A 14,586-nucleotide genomic window follows, 5' to 3' on the forward strand; every position below is an offset into this window, starting at 1 on the left:
TATTCTGTCGAGTGTCGGCGTAATAAACTAATAAGTAATAGGTACACATCATGATGATCATACATAATTTATAGTACTCTGTCTGCTGTATAACATGTCATTTTCGCCCCACCCCACTCCATATAAATAAATATGCCACTGACCGAGCTATACGTTAATATGCTATATTTAAATTCGTAGTGTTACCTTAGAATCTATACGCATAATAATATACATAATACATACTTTTGGCGTATTGTGCAAAAACGCGCAGTGCGCAACCCTATACCTGTTCATAATATGTAGGTACCTAATAGGTACTTATATAATATTATATAATATTACGGCGACTATGGTCTATTATATGATACGGCGCTGAGGCTGCAGCAGTGTGTGCCCGCACACGAAAACCAGCGGCGCACCCGTTTGAATGACGTAGTTATCTATCCCCGTTGATTGTTTGCAGAATCACACCCAACGAATGGAACGATCCACAGCCGTGGAAAGACGGTAACAACGACCTTGAGACTAGGCTTAATGTGGCTAATCTGATATGGTTCAGTTGCGGCACCATGTTGCAACAGGGTTCCGATGTATCACCTCAGTAAGGCAACAACACGCGAACCTAACGCAGTGTTTATATATATGTACCTATACAGTGCGAGGCTGGGCATTAACGAGTTAAAAAGTAGAAGTTAACTTATAAAGTTAATTTTATATTGACTTTTTAGCTTAACTAGGTAGTTACTTTTGGGTTACCCGTAATTTAACTGCTAACTTGATTGCTTTTAAGTTATCGTGAAATCAATGAATTCATTTTTCATTTTAATAGAAGTTAATAAAATGTATTTTGTTTCTATATTCATTTTATTTATTACATTTCAATCGATTTCATTTTCATGTCAACAAATATTTTATGTACTGTTTGGTGTGAAATGTGAATTGTTTTATTTAAGTGACGAAAAACTTAAATTAAGTACTATATAAAAATACTGTATAAACACTATGTATACTTATAATTTTAAGTTGCTAAAAGAACAAAGTTGGCTAGTTATATAAAAAAAATTCAGTAAACCTTTTTTTTTTCAATATGTATATTAACTTTTAAATTTTTCTTATTAATTATTAATTAATGCATATTAACCTAACTTAACTGAATTGAAAAAAATCATTAACTTGCCCAGCTTTGACCGACATACATGTCGAACGTCAATATCTAGAATTTTTCATTATTATCTCGAACTAAATTGAAATCCCCTAGAAACTACCATTACACTAAAATAGCATTACTGCAATGAGACTAAATATAAATAATACTAATATCCCCCACTTATTTCTGTTCCCTTTAAGATTCGACATGATGAGAGTTTATTTTATTCATATTATTATATTTTATATCATCTATGTAGAATATACAAATATACTAATATTATATTAGTATTATATTAGTAACATTATATACGTTTATATATAGTAATATATAGCTATGTATGATACAACAATAATTTCATAATAAAATTACAAAACAAATCACCCTGTATAGTTGTGACGCAAAAGCTAAAAGCGTGCCTAACTATCATCTTTTAACATATTTTAACATTTTAATCCACACATGCAGTTCGCATGGAGTAGGTTTAGGTTTAGCAAATTCAGAAAGTTTTAATGGTTTTACATATTCTTATAAGACAAGTCGATAGTAATAATAATATTATGTACCTACATCGTATAATGATATTATATTATTTTCCAATATCATTAAGTACGGGTTTCACTTTATTTAATCTTTATAAAACGGGATGTATAAATCAGTGTGAAAAAAAAGTGAGCATGTGGATACCACGCTGTACAGTAGTCAGTAGGTGTCGAGTGGGTTGCTGTAATGGATATGTTAAATTTTAAAACATGATTCCTAGTGAAGAATTTGAAGAATACAGAGAATTTTCAATTTTGACCTCTCACAAGTACCAACTAGATCCAATGTTTTATCAGAAACTACCACCAAAGTTGAAAATCGAAGCATTTGTTCTACTGATTTCTATGTACACAAAGAAAAAAATGACCATAGTAAAATCAATACATTCATTGCTCCGCTCAGAATCTAAATGTTAGTTATAATACCTATAACTCTTGGCTAAATGTCTTAAATTATACGCAACTCACCATCTTCGCGTCATATGCATATACCTATATATTATTATTTTTATGTCGGCGAAATGTTTTTTCTCAACAATGTTAATAATATTGTCGTTTGTATTTTATACGATGATATTATTATCGGGTTATTATAAACTATCTATAATAAGTAATAACTTTATAACCTATATAAGGTGATCCATTTAACGTAAAATACTCATTATTTCAAAAATGACTAACTTTTTGAAAATATTTGTTTACTTAATATCAAGTAAGTCATTAAAAAACAACATTCTTCTAAAAAACAATTGTTATCACTAACATTTTTTAATGACAACATACATTTTTAAATCTATATCCCTCAGCAGACTATTTGTTTGAGTCAAGTTAAAAATCGAATTTTGTACGTGTAGTTTATGTTTTATAAGTTATAAGTATTTTAAGTCTAGATGAGAGGAGTGGACTGTTACAGGAGTACCCTTCAAAATGTTGGTCCCAGTAGTGTGGTTGTATAGACACAAATTTTCATTATAGGGGGATATATTTTAATTATATCTATAAGAGAAATAGCTGGGTATTTACTGGTATTTATTTATTTATTTTTTATTGGGGTGCCGTGCTAATATTATATACAAAAAAAAAGTTCACGGAGGGGATCCATCCTCCATATCCCCCACCCCGTGTAATATGCCCATGGTTGGTTCACTACTTTACTCATCAAAACTTCAAACATAATAGCCACATAGGTATCTACTTAATAGTTATAACTGATAACTACGTACTAATTTCTGAAATTTAACTTTGATAGATCAAAATACTACAAATAATATTCTGCTTAGGAAAACGAAATTAAAAATATAAGTTATCATTTCAAAAGTGAAAAAACTTAAAAAATTACAGCGATGAAAAATAGTAAAACATACATTTTTCAAAAATTTTGTTTTATAATGACTTAAAATTATATGCAAGAAATGTTTTTAAAAACGTTAGTGTTATCTGAAATGATGACCGGTGAGTGTCTTCCGTTTAACAGATCACCCCGTGTAATATTAAAATTATTATTATTATTTAACAATTAGTAATTAGTATACTCTAATTACCTATACTGCAACCTGCATGTAGCAGTACAATATAACACCATGAAATGTTTCGTAAGTCGTAACCACTGTGCTGTGTATAGGGCAGTGTCCACGCGTTTAGTGGCAGGGATGTGGTGGTTTTTCGCGCTGATCATGACATCGTCGTACACCGCCAACCTGACCGCGTCTATTACCAGCGGACGTCTGGACACTCCAATCAAGAACGTCGATGACTTGTCGAAAGACTCGAACATCGAGTACGGCTGTTACAAAGAAGGATCGACGGCCAGTTTTTTCCAGGTCTGCCGCAGTGATCTATAATATTATGTGCTCATGCCGCATAAATGTATTATTGTTATAATTGTAATAACTAAGAACTGCCTAATAAAAATGTATTTTACTTAGCGTACCTAATCTATAAAAGTGTAGGTTATTACCAAGTACTAGGTAGGTACTTTTAGCCATAACCACAATTAATTATATACCTACCTACTCAATTTTTATCACATTACTTACTCGTTACTAAGTACTCAGCTACTTACATACTCTTGTTAGTTGTTACTTACTTACTTGTTTACCTTATTACTTACTTACTTATTATTAATGTACGATGTACTTACTCCTTTATTGCTCCATTATTTACTACTTTACTTACTTACTCGATAGGTACATGCATTATTACTTACCTACTCGATCAATTACATAGGTATCTACTTAACTAACATACAGTGCGTTTTATTAGCTATAGGTACGCTTCTCCCAGTTCTAACCTATATTGGTAGCCGTCTGTATTTAGTATCTACTATTACATATTATTACCTATTTAGTCCACATTCGGCTTCAACACATTCTACGGCTTCAATATTTTTGTTTAATCAGAACCAAATGATAGAATCATAAATTAGTTTTTGATTATTTTAAGAAAATATTTATAGTATTTACTTCCAGTTGATAGTAAAATGCTCTAATATTGTTATTATTAAACAAATAATTAACTACAGAATAGATCTAACCACATCAACTAATATAAACAAAATTATATGGATATCACATGAAAATTGTAAAATAAAAAATTATTCGGATTTCGGGTTAACCAGAATGTTTTATTTGGGTTTTGGTTAATTTGGGTGTTTTGAAAATATACACTATTCCCCGTAAGTTTACCCACTTTTTGTTTTTTGAGCACGCAGAGTATGGTGAAAACGTTGTCATAATACAGTACACTATAGTTTTACAGTTTCAAGTCGCAAAACACTACGATGTATACCTAGTGAACTGTATTGTATCAAAACAACGTTTTCACCATACTCTGCGTGCTTAAAAATAAAAGTGGGTAATAAATAAATAAAAGTGGGAATAGACTAATAGAGTATAGAATCATTCGAGTTGTATGGGTTTTGGGTGTTTGATTTTTAAATGGTTTTTAAGGGTGTTACGGGTTCTGGTTAATTCGGGTGTAAAAACCTTAATATAAAACAAGTAGGTACTTAATAAAAAACAATTACTGTATTATTATTTATTACTCTACTATGTACATCAAACTAATTTTCAAACTAATCAAAAACATTGAGTTACTTGTTTATAATTGAATAATAATTTCAGTTTGAATAAGTTTAAAAAAAATCTAAAATTTATTTGATGAGCGTGCGGATAGTGGTGGGCGGTGGTAGGTATAGACAATTTCTAGGTCTCACCCAAAACAAATGTTCTATACACGCCACCATCTATTCATAATAATAAAGCGGCTATTGTAATGACAACGTGCTATATATTGTGCAGAAATCGAACTTGAGTTTGTACCAGAGGATGTGGAGCGTAATGGAAGCGTCTAACCCGACCGTGTTCACGAAGAGCAATCAGGAGGGCGTTGACCGGGTACTCAAGGGTAAAGGCCGGTACGCGTTCCTCATGGAATCGTCGAGCATCGAATACCAGACGGAACGCAACTGCAACCTGATGGAAATCGGCAACACACTCGACTCCAAAGGGTACGGCATAGCAATGCCGATGAGTGAGTAGCATATTATAGCCTTTAAAAAAATGTTATAGCGTTCTATAGGTGCAGTAAATACAGGAGCACAGGTGCACGCCCCGTCCTCCATACAGTTCCCCTACGCTCCGTAGTACCTATGTACATACATCATTTTATATTCATATCACACCCAGGGACAGATTGGGCTATCGGGAAATTGGAAAATTCCTACGGGCTGCGTACTCATGACTAACGAGTTAGTTATACTGATGACTAACGGTGTCGCGGCTAAAGTCTGATGTGGCAACGTCTACTTTTAGACCGTTTTTATCTCATAGGTTTTAAAACCTAATACTGTTATTGTGAATATAATGTAGTAATTATTATCATGCGCAAGAAAACAATGATCTCAATCAGGTAACTTACTAATATAATAAGTATTATAATAATTATTATTATTCCGTTCGAAATCCCAATTCGTCCCAGCATACCTATCTATATAGGTTTATTTTCTGTAACCAATGTCCAATGACAACCCTACGTAATATGTATATATACAAACCAACAAATATTCGATTTTCGTGAGCCAAAAGTGCCCAAAAAAAAGCCAACATTTAGGGGTTGAATTCCGGAATAAAAGTAGCCCATATAACCATGATAGGATTGTAAGGGACACAGCAAAAAATTAGATCAAAATTAGACCGGCACAAAAATTTCATTCATATGATGTATACTTAGGGAATAATGTAGTATAAGATATAGATCAAAGTTATAAACTATATAGCCCGATATAGGCAGTAGCCAGTAAGTAGGTATATTTCAATAAGTAGGTCTACGTATACGACAATATTGGATTAATTTAATAAACAATAGTATGAAACAATGAAGTATATATGGATATATTATATATGTACCTATAACGTAATCAGTTATTTTTCTTTTAAGATTCCCCGTATCGTACGCTGATTAGCGAATCGGTGTTGAGATTACAAGAATCCGGATTCATGCGAGAGCTCAAAGACAAATGGTGGAAAGTCCAAGGAGACAATAAATGCGAGGTGAGTATTTGTATAGCAAACGACGAAGATTGAAAAACGTATTGTGTTGTCTACTTGTCTCTATTTTAGATTATGAGTGAAGAATGTATGTTTGGTTTTACCAAGATGAGTTTTTTATATTTGTGTCTGTCATCACTTTTTGGTACAGTGAAACTGTATAAATGCTTCAAATTTCTTCAACAGCATAATATTTTCTGGGAGAAAAGTGAATCTAGTTGATGCTTGGGTGGGTCAAAAGTTAAAAATTTCCAATAGTTCTCAAAAACGTCAAGAAAAACAAACTAAAAGTTAAGAAAAACTGAGATTTTTATGCAAAACCAATTTTTGAAAAAATTGATTTTGTTTTTTATTATAACTCTAAAACAAATATCTGAATATAGATAAAATTTTCACTGAATGATTATATTAGCAGTTTATATGCACCATAACATTTTCGAAATATTGCGGCTCTTTTTGAGCTATTTATTATAGGCATAAGAACATTTTGAGATTTATTAATTTTCTTTTAACTATTGTCGATATACAAATTTTGACAAACATTTTGAATCAAGTAAGTAATTGAAATGAAAAAAATCTGAATTTTGAAAACTTCAAGAATTTGTGTTAAATAATAAAAATGTAACTAAGTAATAATGAGTAAGTAGGTAATTTAGCTAGCTTTAATATAAAATATTAATGAGAGATTTGTTATCAAACCCAAACGGTTAACCACTTGAATCCATAGAAACGTCGGTGTGAACAGTCTCAAAATTTCTATTTTCTAACTTTTCTCCTAAACTATGATAGCTAGAAAGTTGGCTGATAACACATTAAAAAGGGATTATCAAGTAAATACTAAATGTGGAATCAAATTATTTAATTTTTCACAGATAAAAAAAAAAGAGTTTTTCTTTACTAGATTTTCATTTAGCGAGGTAGATTTACGAAAACGGAGAACGGATTTTGTTGTTTGGGATCTTGTTAGATTCACATTGGCTAGGATAAGTGCAGTGAAGATTTCCAGAACTTTATCTCCAATAGTTAGTTCACTACAAGCTGTAAAGCTGAAAAATATCAAAAAACGCCCAATAAAATTTGTTTTAATTTTTTTTTAATGTTCTGTAGTGAATTAACTATTAAAGATAAAGTTCTGAAAATCTTCACTGCACTTCTCTCTGATTTTTTTGTGGGGCTGTTCACACCAACATTTTTCTGGATTCAAATTGTTATACCACTGGGTGTAATATCAGTTAATAAATTTCTAAAAATTAAAATCAAGAAAGTTTACATGCCGATCCCTGACTTGGCAAGCGTTTTTTTATAAGTACTTAAATTTCAAATGTTGACAAAATGCATTAAAATCTAGAAAATTATCAATTATTGTAATTAAAAGATTATAAAATGTTAAATTGTTATTGCTAAGGATAGAAAATTTAAAACAAAGATTCCAATAAATAGTCCATACAGTAACAAAAAATCTAAAAAGTATATAAACAGTAAACACAGTTATTTTTACAGACATTTTAAATTAAAATTTAGACGTAATTACATATTAAAACCAAGAATTACGATTTTAGTTATTTTGTTGTTATTTAAAAATAATTTGTGGATATATGAAACTTTTAGAGTAATCGTCGCCGTTCATGCAAAGCACACCAAGTACAAACACATGATTTTTGAGAATCAGCTTTGGCAATTTTTTTAAACTTTTAATGTTTGCCAAATGTAACCAAATTTTGTTTTTACTTGTTTCAATTTATTTTCTTTTAAGCAAAGAAGTTCTTTTTGAATGGTTGTAAATAATATGACACTGTGCAATTTATAATTCTTATTAAAGTTAAAATATAAATTACAGTCGAGTCTCGATAACTTGAAGTTGAAGGGGGATAAAAATTCACTTCGAGGTACCTATGTATTTTTCAAAATATCTAACTAATTTATAGGGGGAAATTTTCTAGGGGAATAAGACACAATTCGAGTTGTCAAATTTATAGAGTTATCGGTTTTGAGTAGGACTTAGTGATTCAGTGGCATAGCTAGGAATTTAGTATGAGGAGGGGGGGCTAAATATACAAATACAATAATATGTCTTTTATTTAGACTTTTTATTTTTTTATTAATCTTGATAGCATTCTAAGGTTATAGCCCCCTTAACCCTCCTGGCTACGCCACTGGAACTATTTATGAGAAACCTTATTTAAAATTTTCAATCATTAACTATCTATATAAACTAATCATTTTATAATTTTTCAACCTACAAAATTTTTCGTGATTTTATAGAATTTTGTCAACATTTGAACTTTCAAACAAAAATTGTACTTGTGTATCTTTAATATTTTTGAACTGCTGTTATAACAACTTACGAGGAACCTTGTATTAAATTAACAAGCTTTTAGACACAGATAAAACTTTTTGTTGATATTTATAGAAAAGAAATTTAAAATTTCAATCGACTATAAATAACTCAAAAAGATTCAAAATATTTTAAAAGAATTTTGTCTTTAGTATAAATATATATACAATATATAGATTGTCAGATAAAATTTACTATTATAGGAAAATGGCAAGCGTAACAAAAACTACATGTCTACATTATAGTTAAGCTTAACATTTTACATTGTTCGTCTTTAAATTTGAACATAAATTCACAATAATTTTTTATGAGTCAAAATCACGATATTTTGCAATTTATTTTATAATCAAAAATATATTTATTTTTTAAACAAAATTGTTTTTTATTTTAATTATTTTTTTGTCTTAATTATATATAATAATTTTTTATAAATATTTATAACCAATGATAAAACCTGATTATTTTAATTTTAACTGTCCAATAATGATTAAAATAATAATATTATTTTATAGATTAAAAATGAAATTAATACATCTTGCATGTTAGTTTAACTATATTCTATGAATTGGGAGACGGAGTGACCGAGCGGACTACAGCGTCGGTTCGAATCTCGACCCTGGGGCTCCTCTCTCTGGGCAGGCAACTGTCAGAAACCTACGGGTGCCCAATTCGAAATTCTGCCAAAACTAAACACATGTGTTAACCCAACTTACAGTACCCTCCCCCACAGTTGAAAAACCACCAATGGCCTATGTTGCTGCCGGTTAAACAAAAAAAAAAAATAATAAAATTCTATGAAAACCAATTCTACCAACGATTCATAATTTTTTATTTTCTCAATTTAGGAAGAAGACGAAAGCGACGAACTCGGCTTTACGAAAATCGGTGGCGTTTTTGTGGTACTGGTTCTCGGATGTTTAATTGCGTTTATGTTTTCCATATTGGAGTTTTTGTGGAACATCCGGAAAGTGGCCATCGAAGAAGAGGTAAGGTAATGCAAAGCCGCATTTAAGTAGGTACCTTTGTGGCGGAAGACTTTATAATATATAATATTTTTAAGTTTTTTCTAAAAAAACATTATTTTATAAGCCCCCAAACCCCACACACACACCCCTCGGCCCTCATTGTATGTAGAAACAGATATGAGATAGTTGTTCATATTTCATATAATATACCATACGCATCTAAGTCCGTTGTTTGGAATAATTGTAATACATTAACATTGGTAAAGTTCTGTAAAATGCAAAATATTAGAGTTTACCGCGCTGGAAAACAGAACAAAAAGTTCGATTTGAAAATATTTCCGGATTCAATTTTTTCAGTCCAAAAATAAAAAAATACAAATTATTCAATTTATATCTTTTTTTTAATATATTGAAAAAAATCTACAACCCATACATTTTTTTTTTTTGTACAATGAGTAGGTTTGATAAGTGACAGATAAAAAAAGGTTAACATGAAATCATGAGATTAGGGAGGATACCCAGTAATAACACCCTATAAAGTGACAGTTAAACAATGATATTTTTTAAAATTTGAAAGGTGTTACCTTGTAGCAATACATCCAGCACTTATTCTGCTCGCCTACAAAAGAACCAGATCTCTACACCATTGTCTTTTAAGTCTACGGCGTGGGTTATCGGGGAGTGTGTTCGTTGATAATTTAGAGATTAGTGGATTTGTGGATTGGTGTGTTGTTGAAGTTTATTGTGAAATCTGGTGTAATATGTTAAAATTTGAAGATTTGGTAAAGATTTTGGACTTTAAGATTTTTGTGGAGATTGTTATTGGTTAAGTACAAGGGGGCAGATGAAACTAGGCGAAGGCATATTGACTGAAAGGTATGGATTGTACGAGTGTTGGAAGGTTTAGCAGCAACCCATAAATTCGTACCTATAAAACTAAAATTCAAATATAATATATGATATAATTTTCTAATACTTATGCTTATGCAATATTCAATATTGTATCTATTTGATTATTTTGTCCTTATACTGCAATTATAAATTACAATTTACTGTGTAATGTACCTATAATATATATAGTCGTATATATAGGTTTATATTAATTATCTCATCGATGTAATTTAAAGAGAGACGAGGATTATAAATAGGAAGATAATTTCGGATAAATGTTCATCCATTTTAGTAACTCTCAATGTCAACTGTTACCTAAGCAGTGTCGACCTGGCCCAGGCGGCTAGGAGGCGATCGCCTCCGAGGCCCCGACCCGTATTTTTCAAGAAATAAATGAAATTATTTACCAACATTTACCTACTATATATATATAGCCCAGTGGTATGCGTTTAGATCCATTAAATAATTTTATAATAATAATATAATATACATTTTATTATTTTAATGATACTAAAATCAGAATATCTTAGTCCGTGGTAATAATAATATATCTAATCTAATATATAAATGTGAAAATGAAAACCTTTGAGTGATATGTTCTCGGAAACTACTGAACCGATCGTTATGGTTTTTTTTTTAAATTGAAAAGCTCATTGCGGAGAAGGTTTAAGGCTTTTGATCGATTCTCTAACTTTAAAAACAAAAGAGTTATCAATTATCATAAATAATGACCAGTTACGTAGACTGGGTGGGTGAGGTTCGCGGTACGGCAACGGACGGCGGCTAGACGTGGCCGCCCAAACTTCCCCTTCCATATCACCGTTGCGCGACGTGATAGTTCATAATATCGTTATTCGTTGCTAATGGAAAACTATAATATTATAATTATTTAATTATTATATTATAACTTAAATCAATACCATAGATTAAATATATAAAATAATATAATCTATGTTAATACAAAAAAAAACGCAATTTCTCGCATATTCTATAGAAATTCACCGCATTATAGTGAACGAAGGACGGACCGACCGACATTTTAAGAGAAGCTTCGTAAAAGTCGGAACGCTGCTTAATGTTTGTGCATCGACTATCGATGACTTGTCGAATATTCAAGATGCCTGCATTTAAATAGTAAACAGTACTAATAATAAGTAAATTACTAATAATAACTTACTTTTAATTTAATTTAATTTCTATAATTTTTAAATTTTTATTCGTTTCTTTTAATTATTAAAATTTATCACAATGAAAAGGAAAATTAATTTAGGTCGTTCATCGAATATAATAAAACGTCAACGTTTACTTAGATTAAGTCAAAATAACAATGGCTCGCCAGATAACTGCAATATTAACAGCGATAATAATGATGATAATATAAATAATATATCTGTTACCAATAGTGTTTTTTTTTTTTTTAATGAAAACAATATTAATAACAACGAAAATTTAGATGAACCACAAGTTCCATGGCGTCGCCGTGAAATGTCGGCATTTACTTATGATAAATTAATAGATTATAAAAATAATTCTCACGTTATCATTGGAAATATGAATTTAAAATGTAATTATTGCAGTGCATTGAAATGTTCCAAAGAGCCTGCAGGTTTTTGTTGTTCAGGAGGAAAAGTTGTTTTGGAAGACATTGCTGATCCACCTGAACCATTAAAGTCTCTTAAATTTTTCTCACAATAATTCAAAACATTTTTTTGACACGATACGTGTTTATAATTCGGCTTTTCAAATGACATCGTTTGGTGCAACAGAAATTAGACATGGAAATTTCATGCCAACATTTAAAGTTCAAGGTCAAGTCTATCATTTGGCTGGTTCTTTATTACCCACTGGTACTGAAGAACCAAAGTTTTTACAGATATATTTTATGGGTGACTCAGAGAATGTAGTGAAAAGGCGTTTGTCTATTGCTCCCAATACAGATAAACAAATATTATATGATTTGCAATATATGTTGCATAGAAAAAATTCGTACATTCGTAGTTTTAAGAGTGCACTCGATTTGATGCCGTCCAATCTAGATGAATTTAAGATTGTTATTAGGGCCGACAGAAAACCACAAGCAGAGCATCGTGGTCGATATAATACTCCTCAAACTGATGAAGTAGCCATATTAATTGTCGGCCAAGAATTTTTAAAGAGAGATATTGTATTAAGAGCTCGAGATGATACATTAACCTTATTGAAGCTGAAATTCTTACCGGCTCAGCGAGTGGTCAAATGGTATATATCCCAAGAATACCAATGATAACAAACGAGTACCCCTTCGAATTTAAACGTGTCCAATTTCCAGTTAAACTTTGTTTTGCTATGTCAATTAATAAGGCACAAGGACAGACAATGAAAGTTGCAGGAATTTACAACAGCGATCCATGCTTCACTCACGGACAATTTTATGTTGCCTGCTCCCGTGTAAGCTCAGAAAAAAACTTATACATTTATGCCCCTGGTGAAAAAACTAATAATATAGTTTATAAAGAAATATTGGTTAATCGGTAGTTATGTAGTATTTTTCCAAAATAATAAAAATTACTTTTCAAAAAACGTAGTTTTTTTAAGTTTAGTATCCTAACCTTATGTCTTATCGATAATTATGTATTTAAGAAGGTAAATGGTAATACATGGCTTTATTTCATTTGTCACGAATTTGTTTCCGGGCAACGCCGGGTAATTGATCTACCTATATACACTTACAATAAGTTGGTTATTTTTTTCTACACTACAAATTCCCTAGAAATAATTTATATGGCAAAACAACGTTTGCCGGGTCAGCTAGTTATATTATAATTTTGGAATCTATGATTATGTTTAAATACGTATACTGTGATGTTTGATCGCAAGATATATAATGTACATAACTTATTAAGTAGTTATTTTAAATTCTTATATTTAGATTTAGATTTATTACCCATCATACTTTTAATTTTTATATGGAACAATACTATTTGTGAATTGTTATTTGTAGGCTATTTAGGTATAAGAAATAGTAATCAAATATAATTATTGTATAACAAAATTGTGAATTGGATAATTTGTAGGTACCTAATTTCGGACTTTTTGTCTATCACTGACTGTAAAAAATGAGTTCGGACTCTTTCAAATCACTTTTTGACCGATAGCCAATGAGCTACAAGACAATATACCTCATCTGCCCGGTTTGGTCCGGACCGGATCAGAGTGAATGTGTAAATTATATTTTTGCTCTCGTTTCAGATAACACCGAAAGAAGCATTGATTTTAGAATGGAAATTCGCGATGAAATGTGACGGAGGAGTCAAGCCACTAAGGCGGCGGCATCATATCGATACCGGAACGAACAATTCTGACACAAGCTAAACTCTGAAGAGATGACTATTGACTACGACCGACGACGTTTAGTATACTTGTTGGTAAACTATTTTTTTTCGACCCCGTCGGTGATAACGAAATACAAACTTCAGTTGAAAGATATTCAATAGGAATACAGTTAAATACATATGGGTAAGATCGACGAGCAAATTCAGAGTACGGCTCGGTAAACGAACATTAAATTAAAATTCTAACGATGAATAATTATTATAACTTTGACGTATTATATGAATCTGACATTTTTTTGTTTCAATAATAAATGCGGTTAATTGTTTTACTATTAGTTATACAAGTTGGATTTTTAATCAACCAACACCGAAATATACATTTGATAATATTTTCTCAAACATTGTATGCGGTATATGTACTAAAAACATCTTAAGCATAAAGAGGCGTATACAAGGGGGATGACCCCCAGGTCAGATCCCCCCATAGACCTTTTTAAAAAAAAATTATAAAATAGTGTTCTTAGAGTTGGTGCGTTACAAGGAAACATAAAAAAAAATTAAATAAACTGTGTACCACCTAACCTAATTTTAATTCAGGGCCGTCATTTCAACTTTTTGGAAGGTAGGTACCTATGCTAACAACCACAGGTAGGTAGGCCAAAAAAAAGTTTAACAGACCAATAAATATATTGTAATACAATAATTATTACAAAAATTGTTTTTTCTCGCCACTCTTTAAATTTAGAATCCTTATATTTTCCATGTAATCATTTAATATTCTAATATATTATGAATATAGTGTAGGTACCTAATAATACTAAATTTGTACTTAAATTATTTAAACTCAAATTTAAATATTTATAGAC

General features: G+C 30.8%; 1 protein-coding gene across 1 annotated transcript in view; it reads left to right on the plus strand.

Moving 5' to 3' along the window:
* LOC132949110 (uncharacterized) overlaps positions 1 to 14,055 on the plus strand; it is a 39,481-nt gene extending 25,426 nt beyond the window's left edge. The window contains exons 29-34 of the mRNA XM_061019892.1: positions 446 to 583; positions 3,293 to 3,491; positions 4,971 to 5,202; positions 6,109 to 6,221; positions 9,399 to 9,539; positions 13,638 to 14,055. Of these exons, the coding sequence (XP_060875875.1) occupies positions 446 to 583; positions 3,293 to 3,491; positions 4,971 to 5,202; positions 6,109 to 6,221; positions 9,399 to 9,539; positions 13,638 to 13,760 (946 nt within the window). The 3' untranslated portion in view covers positions 13,761 to 14,055. The remainder of the gene's footprint in view (positions 1 to 445; positions 584 to 3,292; positions 3,492 to 4,970; positions 5,203 to 6,108; positions 6,222 to 9,398; positions 9,540 to 13,637) is intronic.
* Positions 14,056 to 14,586: the final 531 nt, after the last annotated feature.

Source organism: Metopolophium dirhodum, chromosome 7 (genome assembly GCF_019925205.1).
Source record: "Metopolophium dirhodum isolate CAU chromosome 7, ASM1992520v1, whole genome shotgun sequence".
NCBI lineage: Eukaryota > Metazoa > Arthropoda > Insecta > Hemiptera > Aphididae > Metopolophium > Metopolophium dirhodum.